An 18,248-nucleotide genomic window follows, 5' to 3' on the forward strand; every position below is an offset into this window, starting at 1 on the left:
TGTACCTTTAAGTTTACTTTTTAATGACTATCACAAACATGCAATAGGAGTGTATAGAAGAACGTAGAATACTAAAATGACCAAAATACCCATTAAGAATTGTATCAGGTTGTTTCATCCTCAGAGGCTCAGCGATTTAGACAGTCAACGCGCCATTGAAACAATTTGGGCTTTGTCCATATAGGGATTGGAAGACCAAATCCAAACAGGACAGTTGTGTCAACAAGGTTATGGATTTGGCAGTGCCACAGTGCAATAACAAAATATTGGCAGCATTAAACTTGTGTTTTTCTCAACCAACCAGCCAACAGGCGCTGGCAAGCAGCAGCAACGCGGCACATCACAAACATGTCAGGGCATCCGTTGCAGATTAAAACAATCACCCATCTATGGAATCCAAATGATATCAGCCTGCACAGTGACGTTTCATTTGAAAACCCAAATTGTGTCCCATTGCAGCATGACGATGTTGCACTTGTCACACAATGTAAATATATTCCTCTGAGTCATTGCAATCTATTACACATTTTGGTGCCAAATTAACATACATAGATTTAAAATTTCAGTAAACTTGACAATGCTTGACATGATGTCACATAATTTCCATTTATTAATACTGATGCCACTTTGGATATTTTGGTTTGCGGTTTGGTGAAAACATCACTTTATGGATGGAGCCTATTTCTACCATTCATACACACATCCTGCCTATCAAATCTCCTTTTGAGGGGAATAGTTGCCCAAATATAAACTTAATTACACTGACATTTCACTGCAAAATGCATATACTTGCAACCACTTAAACCATATTCAGAATGACAAAGAATAGCATTAAGACTAAACTAAAAATTATACAAAAAAATAGCATGCGATCCTAAAAAAAAAAAATAGATTATTTCACCTCACCATGGAAAACTAAGATATTTGCACTTATTAACATACTTATGCATATGCATACACAGTATAGAGACAGAATTGTGAAATAGACTGGCCATGACCCACTACAAATACATAAGTCTAAACTAAGTGTCTGTTTCTCAAAAGGAAAATTTGAATTGAGACGCATTTACTCAAAGAAGAGTTCATATAGTTTTTGATTTTCCTTTAGTTTTTCCTACTCAAAACTGCGAAATATATTTACATAGATATTTTTTTTTTCAGATCCATTTCTATTCCCCGGCGTGTTCACATTACCACAAGTGGGTTGTTTGCCATCTATTTGGGATGTGAAAGGGTTATCCCATTTTCAGATTTCAATGTCAGATTTCAAGCAGCACAACAGCAAAAAGTTTCCCCCTGAAGGAAAGCTAAGAAGACATAGGCAATGTTGATTCTGCTAAAGAACAAACATCTTCCTTGCAGTGCTGAATCTTGTTTCTGGTTAACTGGCTATTGACTTTGGTTTACTCTTCCAGTCTGTTTTATCAGCAGGGAAAATATCTCTGTTGAAATATTTCTTATCTCAGCTCATGTTGTATTGTTTGCTCTTTTTGTGTGGTAAAGTATCTCTGAATAAAAAAACAAAAACAAGTCTGACCAACAATAATTAGCATGTATTTATTCTTGTATTAAGCCATATAATTTAACTTAAACAACTGACATTAAACAAAACAATGGGGTGGCTTGAGACTGTAATTAATGGCTGTAATTATGACTGCCAGTTGAAATCACTGATCCCAGTGTTTACTGGTCAGCAGCTTTAGTATAAGAATGCAGGTTTAGAATAATAAATGCATTTCTCTGTCTGTTCTGATTTGAATTTTCTGTCCTCTCAATCACTTTTCCCTTGTTTTGCACACACAGAAATGGGCGAGTGCACACACAGTCACATAATGTACGCACTGTTTCTGGGCACAATCAAGCTTGCTACTGTAGAAACACTCAAAAACAAGAGAATAGATTCTTATATAATGAAATGTGACATGTGTGATCCAGATTGTGGTTTGGACTTTAAATGGCTTGTTTTAGATTGTTCTGCCTTCATAAAATCTGACTGGTAATTAACAGGGGAAATGTCCTCACACTGTAAAATGACTCAGACTGGTGAGTGCTCAAGCAGTGATTACAGCTGACCTGTACTGATTGGAAGCACAGTTAGTCAGGGCAGTTTTGATGCCTTGATAAGGTACCTTGGCAAATCAGCACCTTCACTGATGCAACAGAGGACATTCACAGTGGTTCCAATCAATTTTTATGATCGTTATGCTTGTATTTTTTTTCTTTCCTGTACCTCAGTATGACTTTTTTAGATTGCCCTTTAATATTGTATAGTGTCTCATCATTTCATCATGACACAATTCGCTAAAACAGGCAGCACTGCAGTGAAAATGCAATCAACCAGATAAAAACCACATTTGTTCAGAAAATGCTCTGACTGGTTGATCTTTAAGAGTCTTTTCTGCACTCAACACTCTTGGGTGTTTTGGATATTAAATATTCGGGTAATGAATTAATACTACAGAAACCCTAAATTGCAGTAATAGCAGAGTACTTTTTTTTTTTTTTTTTACGTGTATCATATTGTATAATTGTTGTTGCAAATTTTATACATGGCTGCATGAATCTAAACTTTTCACAGGCTGTATGAAATTACCTCTGGAGCACAGAACCCCCAGGGCAGTTGTACACGCGCTAATTCTGATATAAATGGGATTATAGAACGCCTCTGGATTAATTAACCAAGGTTTTCGTTCACTTTGAAATAGGGTTGTAATCAGTGATGGTGGGCTGCAAAACAAGGTCATGTTGTGGAGCGACAGCAGTTTTTAGCCGTATATAGCCGTAGCTTCATATTGATCTGACCAGATTCTGAACATGTATAACTCGTATCATAAAAAGATTACAGTCTCTCTATTTACCTGTGAGGTAAAGCAATTACTTCAAAGCAATTATCTCTCTTGTACATGTTCTTTTTCTTGATTATCACTCAAGTGGCGCCATTACCGCATGTTGAATAGACCGTGCTGGATTACATCACAATTCCAGGTGCAAATTGAACACTTTAGCAGAGAGTGAGAGCTTCGCTTGTGTTTACATTGCAGCACAGGAGCTTCATTTGGGTTACAGCAACTTAATCCTTTCATTAGTGAAAGGACGTGCCTTCGTGTGCTATTGTCACTTCCTGTAATTACAGTCTTACAAGTCTTGTCAGTAAAATGCACCTGTTCTGCCTCACTATATGGGTTCCATATAGAGAGGAAATATTCTATTCACTAATTGTTAACTTCAGTCGAGATATTTTATCTAACACTGTCAACTTGACGTATTCTATATTAACCATTGTAGATGGGATTGAAACCATCTACTTTGTTTTCCACTATGACTTGAACAGATGAAGGATAAATCTGTCTTTAAAAGACACCAGAAGGTAAATGAGATCTTCGAAAACACTACAGCAGAGATATGCACTGTATGACTGATTAAAAGCCCACTTCAGTTGCAATATTAAGTTAATGTTCTGTATTTAGGTGATGATTAGTTTCTGTAACTGGTAGAAGAACCTGTCAGACTGTCATGAATAATGCAGATAACTGTATCAAAAGTGTATTTTGTGGGATCAAGTCTCATGAGAGCTCATGAAGTGTCTGGCTGATAAAGTGTTTATGCGGGCATTGATGTAGTCAGTTATTCATGATAGACATGTTGATGTGGAAAGCGGTGAAATGCACTGGAGCTGCGGCTTTTAAAGGGATGCATCACCATTTCACTTCTGCACTTCATGCTTGCAGGCACTGCCCAATTAAATTTATTCTAAATGAATGACATAAGTGGGTGTGTATTTAAGTCTCATCTTAAATATCCTTTGTCTCTTGATATCAACATCAGACAACCTTAAATTGATTGTCCTTTTTTTTGTATGCACCCATAGAGGTTATACTTTTTTCATTATCAAGCACTTGGATATTTAGTCAATGAAAAAAAAAAAATTGTTTTAACCAGCTTACAATCTCTGATCATACTCTAAGCCAAATTTACAAATGGATAAGTGTTAGAATCACAGACTTTACTGCCAGGACTTGTTTTCTCCTTGAATTTCAGATTGCAGCCATTGAGTCACAAATTAAATCATATTTATTTCTTATTGGGAAGCAAATTAGAACAGGATGAGCAGTGCTGCCTCAGATGAGCAAAGTCAAGGGCGATCTTGGCCACAGGTAATCATGCGTTTTTGTTTCCTCTGTCACTTTTTTTTATCCCCTGAAAGAAAAATAAATTGGTGTTTTAATGACTCAACATTCAAAAGTCAGCCTGCTGTGGGAATGTTTGTTGCATCCATCCATTTCAATACCCTGCTCCACAGCAGTGATGATGCAATTATTAGGGGGTAAGACCTGACAGAAATCAATTAACAGTGCCTCCCAGATTTCATTTTAACCACTGGTAATACTACCTTAATGTAGAGTATAAAATAGTTACCAAAAGGCTTCTTCAGTTATTCAGCTATAAAAAAAAAAAGTGTTAAAGCTATTTTAAAGCACAACTGATTAAAAAGCCATGAAACTATGTCAAAGTTTTGCACCCTTTTTTCTCGTTATAGTTACAATTTAATTACTCCACTTGCATCACTTGGCATTTAAAGCCAGACACTTCTTGAGGCAATGTGTCCATACTGTACTGTGAGGCCTATTTAAATAAAAGGAATGTAATGGTTCATCGTCACATAAAAAACACTGAATCTGCTTTTGCAGTGTTCAGCTCTCAGCTCTGGTTTATCAATGCTTGTATGAAAGGAATTATTCAAGCACTGACATTTAGTACTGTACATACCACGTTTGAAATAACACTGGATTCATTGATCAGCGCGCTGATCATCTAAACCAATTTGTTTATCTCTGTGGATTTCTTTAAGTGGTGAATGCAGAGCCAACATGCACAAATAGCCTGATGTTTGTGAATTAGTCTGCAGTAAATACGTGCTTTGACAGCTCCTTTCGTTCAAAGCAAACACTCACACACCCTGTAAGGTTTACATTTAATAGCAGAACCCTCTACAGAATGCAAAGCATGAAATATGTTGTACTGTTTTGCTGTGTTGAATGTTTGGTGGGGTGAACAGATCAATAACCGTGTCAGTGTTGGAATTCAGGCTGAGCCTTTTGTTTTTCATGGATTTGCTGAGAAACGAGGAGCCATTGAATACGCTGTACCTCCAAGCTATCGTTATAATGCGGAACATATAGGTTTACATATTATATTTTAAGAATAAGTTCTGACTTACTGCCCTTACTGTCACACTTGTTATAATTATAATATTCCAAAAAGAAATCATACATTTCTACTGCTCACTGTCGAACCAAGTCCAGTGTGTCAACAAACATCACACGAGCTTGATTCGGCACTCTAAACTGTGCTTGAAGACCGCCATGTTTGTCAGTATAGAAGCGTTATTAGCCCTGAGTAGCCGCTGACACCTCACAGTAATGATTGATAACTTCACTCGGTGCGATCAAGTGAACCATAAAAATGTGCCATTACCAACAATCAGATGCAGCTGCAAGAGGTTGCAACAAGTACAAAAAAAAGATTTGTCCATAAATCTACTTCTCACTGCAAATCTTTGTCAAAAAATGTTTTACAACGTCACCGTCAAACAACAGAACTGATGCATCAATCTTTATTTTATCACTTACGTTTACCTGCTTTTTTCACTCACTAGATTTTTTTTCTCAGTGATTACAGAAAGTCTAAAGAAAATGCACTCTATTCAATGATGAAAGTGCTTGATGAGAGTCAGCATATTTGTGGGGAGCTGGAACAAGAGCATTAATCAAGTGCAGGGGCAGACCAATAACGGGCTCTGTAATCAAGCTGGAGCAGCGCTCTAACTTTGGGCAGCGTCGACTGCTCATTCATCATCTGGAAAAGCAAGAGGCAGAGAGGGAGATTAATAACAAGTACATTAGTCAGTGTTTAGATGCAACCAATGTGCTTCTGGGTCAAGCAACAGAGTCACCGTGCCAAAAGAGATGATCTTGATTAGCTGATGATTTGGAAAAACTAACAGGATTTGTTGTGGATTCTGGTAACAATACATCTAGTTTAAACAACTTTGTAGAGTCATGTATGGTATGGACTGCTTTATTCCTGCATTGATAGGTATAGGTACAGTATAGGTATATGTATAGGTGTAGCTATAGGTATAGCTATAGGTGCAGCCATAGGTATATATATATAGGTATATGTATAGGTATACACCTACAACACCAAGGTAAGTTTAGCTGATTACTGAATCTATCATGATTTAATGTTGCATAAAATTTAAGAAACTTTCCAGTATCCTTCCTATGAGTTTTCCTCTTGTCCTCCATCTACTCCATTGTGCATCAAGGATCTTACCAATAGATTGTTGTTTTTTTATTCTTTCATTTTTGACTTGCTACTCCCTCAGTCTGTACGGAGAGCCAGTTAGCATTCACCTCACAGCAGAGGCAACCCATTATTTTTGTCTGCCTCACCTTCCCCACCCTCTGTTTTCCCCTGAATTAAGGAGTCATTTGTCAACGCTTTGAGTGCCTGGCAGAAAGAACTGAACCACCGAATGCCTTGTGTTGCTTGTCTAATTCAGAAAAATTGAGTTGCCAAATAAAGAATAAGAGGAGGACACTGTGGGAGACCGAAACGGAGAATGAAGTTGTTTTTTTCTGTTGATTTCTATGCAGTACAATAGCAGTACAATATTACTTTGTGACTCTGCTAAGCAAAGGTGCAACAACGAAGAAGTTAATAAACCATAGCAAAGAGTTCTGGACTCGAACAAAAAAACAAAACAAAAAGAGCAAAAAACAAACATCAATTGGCAATTAAACAGACTGCACACTGGAGAACTGTCTTAATTCCAACCTGCCCCCCTACCCCATCCACTCTGCTTACATTTTGGCATTAGTGAAAAGGGTCACCACAGTCCGGGTCATCCCAAAACAACTAGTTTACATAGAAAGTGGACCAAGACAAACAATGTTTAACACACAAGTGCTGACTTGTAAGTCTCAATACCCCCAAGCTAGAACTACAGGTATGGATAATAGAGAAAATAACATACTGTACATTTAGGTTTTGTTTTGCTACTTTTGTACACATTATTCAGGTCAGGCATATAAACCCACACCTACACTCATATTAGTGATGTTTCATGGTGGGTGAAGAGTCAAATGACTGGAACCAACACTTAAGTCTCCAGCTCAGTTGATTTGATGTATACACAGTATACAAGCGCATACTCTCTGCATAATTCAATATTAAAACACGTACTTTATAGCACAACATATTTTGTCTTTGAAAAGCTCTGCATTTACAGTTGAACAATAGAGTCTGGCAGCTCAACAGTTGAGCAACCAAAGCACCTTTCAGTATCCATGGTTACTAATGCATCCCACAGTTTTGCTGTGTATTGATTGCCAACTATTCCCCTTAATGCAGAGTGCCCTCCAAAGATGAGTGTGAGGTTATGTGGGGTATGATATAGGATGACACTTGAAGGGTACTGGGACTGAGGGATGGGAGATCAGTTTGAGGAATGGCAAATGTTTACATGCCTTTATGAAAACACATGCTGCGGTGATTATCGTCAGAAAAATATGTACTGAAATGTCAACCCAAGGAGGTAATGGGTGCAATCAGCAAGAGGGTTCTGATTATCCATGACTCATCACTTCATTGCACTAAATGAGCCTTATTAACTATTTGGTACTCATTATATACATTTTTTTTTCCATTTCTGCCATGCATCTATGTTCCATGAACATGCAAAATAGATGCGTACTCTCCAATAAATAAACATGGCATTTAGCTACTGCTGCTTTGAGCTCAGCTACCCTTTCTCGACTTTAGGCGCAAGCTGTTCTCATTCCAGTGTGTCAAATACTATTGTTTTGTCACAGCTCACTGGAGTGTTAGAGATATGCACCAGGTGCCTTATAGGTCTAGGCACCAGACAACACGTGGTTAGGTCCAGTAAAATATCGTAGTTTGGGTTAAATGTGACACAGTCACAACTTGGTCAGGTTAAGCACTGAAACTACTTCTTTAGTGTTAGAAAAAGATCATGGTTTCGGTTGAGTTTCTTTGTGTACGTTGCCAAAGTTAAATATGTTATAAAAGTAACTTTCTAAAGTTTCTTTGTTCTAATGGAAAGTTCCTTTGACAATTTCCACATTGACTAAATCTGTCCAGCTTTTGTCCATTAGGTATCGTAGTGAACCTTTTGACTTGCAGTGTCCTTGGCTCTGGAACGGCTCTTTTGTCCCAAGCAGATAATCACTACAATTTTCTTTTCTTCAGCAAGTAAATCTTTGGTTTGAAGAAAGGCAATGTTCCATGATGTAATCTGTGGGATGTGCTTTGTAGTATAATGTGCCAGAGTCTCTATTGTAAACCACTTAAGGCCAGATTAACTAAGATCTCAAATAAAGGGTATACCGTGGCTCCTCCGTGTTATTGGCTTTAAATCATCATTCAGTTCATTCAATAACTCAGAAATGTCATCGCTGAAAAGACGATATGTCTGAATAATTTGTGCCTCCACGGGTGTAAAAACATGTTCTCTATGTATTCTTTGGTTCCCTCTGCTTCTCCTTCTCACCACAATAATAAGAGCAGCCATCTCTCATATTGTGGGCATCTGATTAATACTTGCCTTTCAGTCGTACTAAAATACACACGCAATCACTTCTCCTATTTCTACTTTCAGATTTAGTAAAAGTCATTGCGGGTGCTAAAATTATGTATTTGCATTTCCCCTCCCAGTATTTTGCACGTTTAAGTAGAAATGGCCAATATTACATATGCATTCAGGCAAACACGCAAAATGGACAACGTGTGTTGAATTGCACATTTGAAAGATGCGATCCTCACTGTACGTCATCAGTAGATCGGCGTGGACATTTTTTTGCGGGTTGTGTGGAGTTCGCACGTGTTTTTACACACGCAAACCTTTAGTAAATCAGTTCGCACAGTGATTTAAAGAAACTGAAGGTGGGCATCGGACTCGGATAAGAAGACACCTTGTTCCCGCTACTGTTTTATTTTTTAGGTTTGCAGCTAAATGTGGCACAGCGTGACACATCAGCGTGACTAGCCTAAGGCTAGTTGGCCACGCCCCCTGCACCATCCTGGAAGAGAGCAATGCAGCAAATGTAAAATATCTTGTCTTCTCGCCACAAGTATATCAAACCATGATGTTGAAAAGAATGTAGAGAGATTAAGCGAACGTTTTTGCATTCTATTCAGTCTCTGTCCTAACCGCCCAACTGAACATTGGTTTGTGACCAACACAATGACACCGACAAGGACAGTTGAGATGAGGTTCTTTTACATGGCAGATGCCTTTGCCCTGTATTATAGGAATAAATATTATGAAAAAGAAAAGCGGTAACCAAACTTAGGCACGTAGCATAACACATGAGGCCTTAGTCTTGTATCTTAGAGGAGGACAACAAGCAAAGACCTGACCTCAAGGTAGACCAAGGATGCCCGGGACCACTTGATAATTCAGATGGAAAAAATTGCAACAAAAGAGGTTTGACAGAATAAAACTGCTGTGCTCTACATGAAGAAGTCTTGCTCGGCTACTCTTATTTTTGTAAACTGAACAAGAGCACGTGAATACTGGAGGTGAACTGCTTTAATTTCTATCTGTTTTCTTACAAAACAAAAGTTACTACTGCTTAAGAGTGATGGTTGATGTTATTAGTCCCAGTTGCAATGATACTTATATACAACTCTACTAAAAAATAGAATATAGAAGAACAGACAAATGTGAAATTTTCTGTTGCTCTCATTTTATGTATTTGGAGATGGAGTTCAGCTTACATATCCTGCAGCAGTCCAACAAAAAAACAACCAAAAGAAGGCTGAATAAATATAATTAAGACCATGAATCTTAGAAATCTGCTGGCAACTGTGGCTGGTTGACCAAAAGGTTAATTACCCCCCCCCCCCCCCCTCCATTTTTACAGATGCTGTTGATTTGGCCTTAAGAACTGTATATCTTTAGAAATACTTGATCACTTGTGTAGTCACATACACATACAATATAATGTAGACCAAATTATCTTCAACTGTTTTTGCTTCACATTCTGCAATCTATTGTTTTTGTTTAAACAAAGGGGGGTGTTATCTAACATGATTAAAATATTATCATTGTGAATATAAATATTTTTTCCATCCCTTAAGTGGTCAAAATACTAAACTCATTTAAATGCAATTTTAATTGCACTTAATGCATTTAAACGTGCATCAAATACATTTTTCTCTTGTTTAGTTGATGTTATTCATATCTGCATTTGAATAACAGCTCAACCTTAATGGCCCATAGATATAGGTAATTAGTTGGTCAATAATAAACTCAAGTGCAAACAGCCAGAAGGATACCTGAGATTACAAAAAACAAACTCAACAAAAATAGATTTCATGACTCTATTACATCAAATAAATGAGAATCTACAATGTGCACTGATAGGTTACATGTGTGGGTGCTCCTGGCAGACATTTGTTATTTTTACATTCAGTGTGTGACAGTGAGGACAGTAAGTGATTTGTTATCAGCACCGCGCCGTGTCAGACAATGTTTAAATTTACCTCAGTGATGCCAGTTTTGGGGTGATGTTCCCGAAGTCTAACATAAAAACCAAATATGAAAAAGGATAAATCCATCACTCAAAACAGTGTGAGGGATTTAAAGGAAATTTAAAATGCCGATCACACACGGGCAGACACTATGAAAAAGTTAATGTTTAGTAATTGAAAAGGTAGGTAGAAGGTATCTTCTTATATCCCCACAAAACATCCTTGATTTTATTAAAAAGACATTTTTGAAGATATTTTGTCAATGTTGTCATTCTTACATTGATACGTTTTAAAGCTTTGCTTTTTTATCTTTGCCTAAAATAGATAACAAGGTCACAATATACAGTGGGTACGGAAAGTATTCAGACCCCTTTAAATTTTTCACTCTTTGTTTCATTGCAGCCATTTGCTAAAATCAAAAAAGTTCATTTTATTTCTCATTAATGTACACTCAGCACCCCATCTTGACAGAAAAAACAGAAATGTAGAAATTTGTGCAAATTTATTAAAAAAGAAAAACTGAAATATCACGTGGTCATAAGTATTCAGACCCTTTGCTCAGTATTGAGTAGAAGCACTCTTTTGAGCTAGTACAGCCATGAGTCTTCTTGGGAATGATGCAACAAGCTTTTCACCCTGGATTTGGGGATCCTCTGCCATTCTTCCTTGCAGATCCTCTCCAGTTCCGTCAGGTTAGATGGTGAACGTTGGTGGACAGCCATTTTCAGGTCTCTCCAGAGATGCTCAATTGGGTTTAGGTCAGGGCTCTGGCTGGGCCAGTCAAGAATGGTCACAGAGTTGTTCCGAAGCCACTCCTTTGTTATTTTAGCTGTGTGCTTCGGGTCATTGTCTTGTTGGAAGGTGAACCTTCGGCCCAGTCTGAGGTCCAGAGCACTCTGGAAGAGGTTTTCTTCCAGGATATCTCTGTACTTGGCCGCATTCATCTTTCCTTCAATTGCAACCGGTCGTCCTGTCCCTGCAGCTGAAAAACACCCCCATAGCATGATGCTGCCACCACCATGTTTCACTGTTGGGATTGTATTGGGCAGGTGATGAGCAGTGCCTGGTTTTCTCCACACATACCGCTTAGAATTAACGCCAAAAAGTTCAATCTTGGTCTCATCAGACCAGAGAATCTTATTTCTCATAGTCTGGGAGTCCTTCATGTGTTTTTTGGCAAACTCTATGCGGGCTTTCATATGTCTTGCACTGAGGAGAGGCTTCCGTCGGGCCACTCTGCCATAAAGCCCCGACTGGTGGAGGGCTGCAGTGATAGTTGACTTTGTGGAACTTTCTCCCATCTCCCTACTGCACCTCTGGAGCTCAGCCACAGTGATCTTTGGGTTCTTCTTTACCTCTCTCACCAAGGCTCTTCTCCCACGATTGCTCAGTTTGGCTGGATGGCCAGGTCTAGGAAGAGTTCTGGTCGTCCCAAACTTCTTCCATTTAAGGATTATGGAGGCCACTGTGCTCTTAGGAACCTTGAGTGCTGCAGAAATTATTTTGTAACCTTGGCCAGATCTGTGCCTTGCCACAATTCTGTCTCTGAGCTCCTTGGACAGTTCCTTCGACCTCATGATTCTCATTTGCTCTGACATGCACTGTGAGCTGTAAGGTCTTATATAGACAGGTGTGTGCCTTTCCTAATCAAGTCCAATCAGTTTAATTAAACACAGCTGGACTCCAATGAAGGAGTAGAACCATCTCAAGGAGGATCAGAAGAAATGGACAACATGTGAGTTAAATATGAGTGTCACAGCAAAGGGTCTGAATACTTATGACCATGTGATATTTCAGTTTTTCTTTTTTAATAAATTTGCACAAATTTCTACATTTCAGTTTTTTTCTGTCAACATGGGGTGCTTAGTGTACATTAATGAGAAATAAAATGAACTTTTTTGATTTTAGCAAATGGCTGCAATGAAACAAAGAGTGAAAAATGTAAAGGGGTCTGAATACTTTCCGTACCCACTGTACATACAACTCTGTTCGCAGACATATTTCAGGTACTTATCTTAACTCATTGAAGAAACTTTGCAAGACAAATAACCTTGTGATTATAAATGCCTACTTTAAAAGTCAGGTTACTTCAGGACATTTTAATTACATTAGCAGCAGCATCAATATGTGCATTATCGGTTCAGTGGCACTATTTTTTGTTTCCTCTTTGAAATGACATTGTCACATAAGAACCTAAAAACACACACAAACAGTGACAATACTCTGAAATCCCTCTTGCACAGCAAGTCATCTGTCTTCCCATCATTCGAGATATTGTTGCTGTTTGTAGAGTCAAGTCACCCTCACAAGGCAATGTGTTCCCTGTGGTCCCATTGCAAGAGACAGTGCTTTGGTTTCTTTGCAAAGAAAAACAGAGGGGTTGCTTACCCCTTCGTTCACTCTGACAGCATACATACAGAACTCAGCGTATAGGCATGGTGGAGCATGCTGAAGTGAATCCAGCAGGAAGCATACAGCATCGGTCAAGCTGACATTTCTCCAGAAAAACGACTGAGATTCAGCATTTGGATCCTACTTTGTTTTTGATTTTTAAACTCCAGCGTTTGCAGAGTGCCTCACACACACGCGAATGCAAATCAATAGATCTTGAACCAAACTTCCTCAAAGTCTGAGCTGAAAATATGCTTAACATAATGTTAGCTTTTTTGTACCCTTTTTTTGTTGTTGTTTTTATTATAGCTGTGTCCGTGGCATGGCTGGAGGGATGACTCCATTGAACTGCCTGCTGGTCAGTTTAGCACTTCGGCATGAAGTGAAATATTTCAGAAACTATTTGACAGATTGCCGTAAACTTTTGCGCTGATGTTCATGAAACCTTCTGACTCCGTCAATCCTCAGATCTTAAGCTCCACCACATTGTATTCATGGCCTTCTCAGCATGATAGAACTTTAGTGGTCTCTTGATTTTTCATCGAGCACCACCATCAAGTCAAAACAGTTTTTTCATTATCACCTAAAGTTGGCATAAGAGCACATTCATTTCACAAACTTTTATTTACAGTTGGACTGAGTCACTAAAATGCATTGAGGTTTAAAAAAATGTTATGATTATGAAACAGTTTGTAGCATTAAAACTTTTAGTTGCACCGTGGGTGTCACACTGATGGTGCGGATGCGTGACATGATGAAAAAATGGACCCGTTAATAGAAAATCTGCTCCGTGGTGCTTTTAAAGGTCAGAAACTCCACGGGTTACAGGTAATGGACCTTGTAATGGGTCCCCATCAACACACCATCACAAACATGTGCAGCTCCTACCAGGGTACTGGTAAATCCCACACATCACCCGCCAGAAAAGAGTGTGAACCACCTGCCGCACACAACTGCAGTGAAACAGCTGTTGTAGAAGAACTGGAGCATGCCCTCGGGTACATCACTTTTAAATATTATTGGATGCTTTATTAGCGTTGGCCTTTTGCATTGTCTGTCACAAAATGAAACCAAAATCTCACAGAGGATCAAGTCTAGGTGTAAATTTCAGAATTGACATTATGCTTATAATTTCAGCACTGAGAGGAGTCTTATGACCTTTTATGGCAAAAACAAACAATAGTTCTTACAAGTGGCTTTTAATTGTAGGTTGAAGAATTAAAACTACAAAGACAGCCCGATTTTGCCACATTATGTGCGAGCATGAATAGCCTCTTGATTGCACTAAAAAAGTTATGAGAGACTGCCTTCCAGGTGGTGAGGGATTATGTTCATCTGCTCAAGCATTCATTTTCATTTGACACTACTTGAACCGGTGTGTCCTTATTTACACTGTGAAAACAGATTTGAAAGGCTTCTGCGTTTTCTTGTTGTAATGTTTTCTTTCTTTCATTCCAGGGAAGAGGCCATGATGTCCACATACTTTGAGACTGTAGAGGATTTACTGGCGTCTTTTGGGCCCGTTCGTGACTGCTCCAAGGATAACGGTGGCTGCAAGAAGAATTTCAAGTGTGTGTCTGATCGACAGTTAGATTCATCCGGCTGCATGGTAAGTAGATGCCATGTTTCTATTTATTTTTGTTTTCTTTTAGGTGACAGCCTGGCATGAACAAATTCCTGTGATGTGGTAGGTGCACAGTTCGCTTCAAGCTCTCTGTGTTTATTAAAGCTTTTATTTACCATTTAACAACTGGTTGGGTTATATGTATAATATCTGTACAGCTAAGTATACACGTTGCTTTGTGGCCGTTAGTCTGCGAGTGTTCGAGTGACATACTGTTAAAAAGGCAGAGTGGTTTCAACTTATCACCCAGACATGTTGTCAGCTGGACTGACTTCGAGCTGTGGCTAACTAGTGGGGAACAGAAGAAATCAGTACTGTACAGTATACGAATGAAGAAGTTCATATAATGACCCGTGCTTAGTAGTCAGCGCAGGAATTTGCAGCAGCTAAAACATTAACATTAAATATTGAATAGATAAAGTTTAATTTCTAAAATGTATTACTTCATCTCCTCTTTTTAATGGTTCCTTCCCGATATTATGACTCATTAACATTGCATGCTATCTGCTGACGTGACGTTTGTGATATATCCAAGCAAGCTGTGATATTTGAATAAGTATGCTTTGGTGTCATGTTCTTCAGTGAATTACACTGTGGTGGTCTGTGTTCATTGTACAGACTTCACTGTTCATGATACTATCTGCTTTAGGTTAGCGAAGGTGCAGTATGTGTGGCGTTGTAAGCTTTACTCCTGTACAATCTGGAATTTAAGAAAAGAAACACAGAAATTGCCTTTTGAAGAAGATTAACAACAAACGGTGAATCAGCAACAGCAGTGTGGTTGTTATTCATAATATTATATGTAGAAAAGGTGTTAATGATACAAATCTAATTCATGTTTTGATGGAGCTGTCTTCACTTGTCCCTATTTGCTTCATAAACCTTAGTTTGACTTTAACATTGTAAACTGCAGTGCAAGAGAGCTTTTCTTCTGGCATATTTACAAGTACGGGGTGACTGGAAACTTCTGATGCCAGGCTTTTGACAGCACGGGGCGGGCCTGCGTTGTAAAGCAATTAAATTGATGAGCCATCTCAATTGCCGGAGGATGGGTCGGTGAGTCATTAAGAGCTTGGATGGGGCTATAAATCGACAGGTCTTTTTGTTGTTTGTGTCGACCCAAAGACAAACACTGATAGAGCGATTTACTGGTTTTCCTCTCTTCTTCCTCATCTTTCAGCTGAAGGAAAGATACCGTTGCTGCTGCTCACACACAAACTTCTGTTTACGATATTCATTAAAACCTTGTCAGTGGAACTTTTCTTACAGTGATCACACATCCTTCTCTAATTCTCTCTGACACTACCGATTTACACTTTGTAGAATAAACGAAACACATTACATTTTCAGCTAGACATGTATAATACTTCTTAATCATCTTTTTTTTCTATATAATATAAATCAAGCATTATTCTTTCCTACCCCTCTGTTACTCATTACCCACAATTCACCTCCCACTGTCACCATGACGATTAATCCATATTAATAATCCTGAATCATTACCCATTTTTCATAGGAACCCAAACTTGTTCCGCCCCTGTCGCATTTAGTAGCTTGTGCTGTTGTCTACATATAGCCTTCATTTTTCCAAATGAAATAACATAACGTTCATCATATTATTACAGATAATATAGTATATCAATTAACCAAAGGTTTCTTTGTTAGTCTGATGTTCTTCAGATGTGCTATCCAAGCATAAGCAATATGGATCAATTTGGAAAAATAAGCATGAATAGCATTTATGGACTGTGACTTTTTTGGGGGGGGACAATTTAATGGCTGCAAAGCCTTGGTTCATTTTCCAAAGGGTCATTGTTTCTTTTTCTCATCAATTTTATACATAAATGCAACATATAAATGTATATATACCCTAAATGTATTCATTAATCTAGTAACATTTGATTTAAGGACATTCAATATGTGCTGCCACATCGCTTTTGTGCTTTCATGTAAAAGTCGTTTGCCTATTTTAGCCAATTATATAGTACGTTTTCATTCATTAAACCTTTTTTTTATGTTACTATAAATGCAAATTGAGTCATATTAACTTATGTTCATGGTTTGTATAAAGTGAGATAGCTGCTATCTATAAAATAATTCACAGTGACATCCATAACTGTGGTCCCAACCGTGTTTTATGGTTTGCACAGCGGTAGCAGCATTTGCATATACAGAGCACTGAACAGACAGTTTCTCATACTAATCCAGCACCAGTAAGATTAATCCTTATTAGACCCAGATGTAGAGGAAGGTGGAGGAAGTCCGTATAAAATATTTATGACTATGCACTGATAAACTTTGGATTGTTTTTCAAACCCTATCATACGTCAAGGCCCTCGAGTGGCATGTTTTATTTAGTGTCCACACACGTGCATTACACACAGGACCAACACACTCTATATTATTTTATCCTCCCAAGCTGAATATTAACATGCAGCAAACCATATTTAACGAATGCCAGGAGAAAGAAAAGAATAAGGAAGGAATGCACACATCCTCCTGTCCTTTGTCTTATACCGGCTTCCTTTTCCTCCAGACCTCATTTAAGGGGACAGTCAACTTGGAAAGACTCGGCTTCAACTCACACTTTCAGGAACTATAAAAAGAAAAATAATGTTACTCTAAAATAATTCAGAGCAGTTTCTCTCCTCTGTGTGCTGCTGATTAATATGCGGACAAAGAGACTGACAAAGCCTTCTAGTCTTCAAAGATTAACTCGGAGGATCCCAGACACTGGTATTATTTTCTTTTCTGACTCCTTTGGGTTGGTGTTCTTTTAACCACCCATGTCAGAGTGGGTGCTAACACAGAGCAGCGACATACCACACGGAGGGCTTAAAATCCATTATCAGAGTCAGTCCCTCAAGGCCGTCTGCTGCTCTTAAGACAGTTGAAATGCATTTGCAATGAACTAAATTCCAGTCAGAACCGGTGCTGAAGTTTCTGGAGACATGTCTCTTTTTTTTTCATTTCATTTTGCCTGCGTTTCCTCTCTACTTCTGCTGAGCCAGAATAAATGTCAGCTGGGTTATCCCTGTCGCCTCTAACCTCAGCTGATGATAACAGCTGTTGTACGCGCAGGTTTGTGGTTTGAGACAGGTAATGTTTTTGTGCTAGTGTCATCACTCAGATCATCAAACAAACAGCAGTTGGCTGTATTATGCAGAACAGTTGTGATGTGTAAAAACTCTACTCTGTTATTCTGTTTACATTACAGCCTGAGCTGCCGTTTCCATTATCACAGTCACTTGTTTCCGTTGTGTCAAATGGATTCTTGTTTACTGGAAATGTTTCTCTGGCATTAGTTGTGTCGAAATAGCAGAAAGCAGAAGAGAGGAAAAAGAAGGGAACGGTATATTTAGTAAGTTAATTAAACCTTTATTTACATAAATCCACTGAGACCAGACAAACAGAATTAGAACATACAGCACATGTTACATACACAAGACAATTCTGTTTTACATTTTAAAGATTGCAATTACAAGTGGTAGTTGTAAGGTCAGAGGTAAAATCCTTATTAATTAGTGTTGGGTTTTTTTTAATTTTTGATTTCCGTTTTACATTGTATCTTGTAAAGAGCAGAATAATTAAAAATGGCTTCTAGGCATTTAACATTTGATAGATAACGTATGACATGATAGAAAAGTCTTGTGTAGCAACATGTGAACCT

General features: G+C 38.3%; 1 protein-coding gene across 1 annotated transcript in view; it reads left to right on the top strand.

The window, feature by feature from the left end:
- LOC138211543 (astrotactin-2-like) overlaps positions 1-18,248 on the top strand; it is a 230,758-nt gene that overhangs the window by 124,971 nt on the left and 87,539 nt on the right. Inside the window, exon 11 of the mRNA XM_069171503.1 lies at positions 14,413-14,563. Coding sequence (XP_069027604.1) covers positions 14,413-14,563 — 151 coding nt within the window. The remainder of the gene's footprint in view (positions 1-14,412; positions 14,564-18,248) is intronic.

Source organism: Embiotoca jacksoni, unplaced genomic scaffold, assembly GCF_022577435.1.
Source record: "Embiotoca jacksoni isolate LCO1_2020_lvr unplaced genomic scaffold, fEmbJac1.0.p SCAF_10, whole genome shotgun sequence".
NCBI lineage: Eukaryota > Metazoa > Chordata > Actinopteri > Embiotocidae > Embiotoca > Embiotoca jacksoni.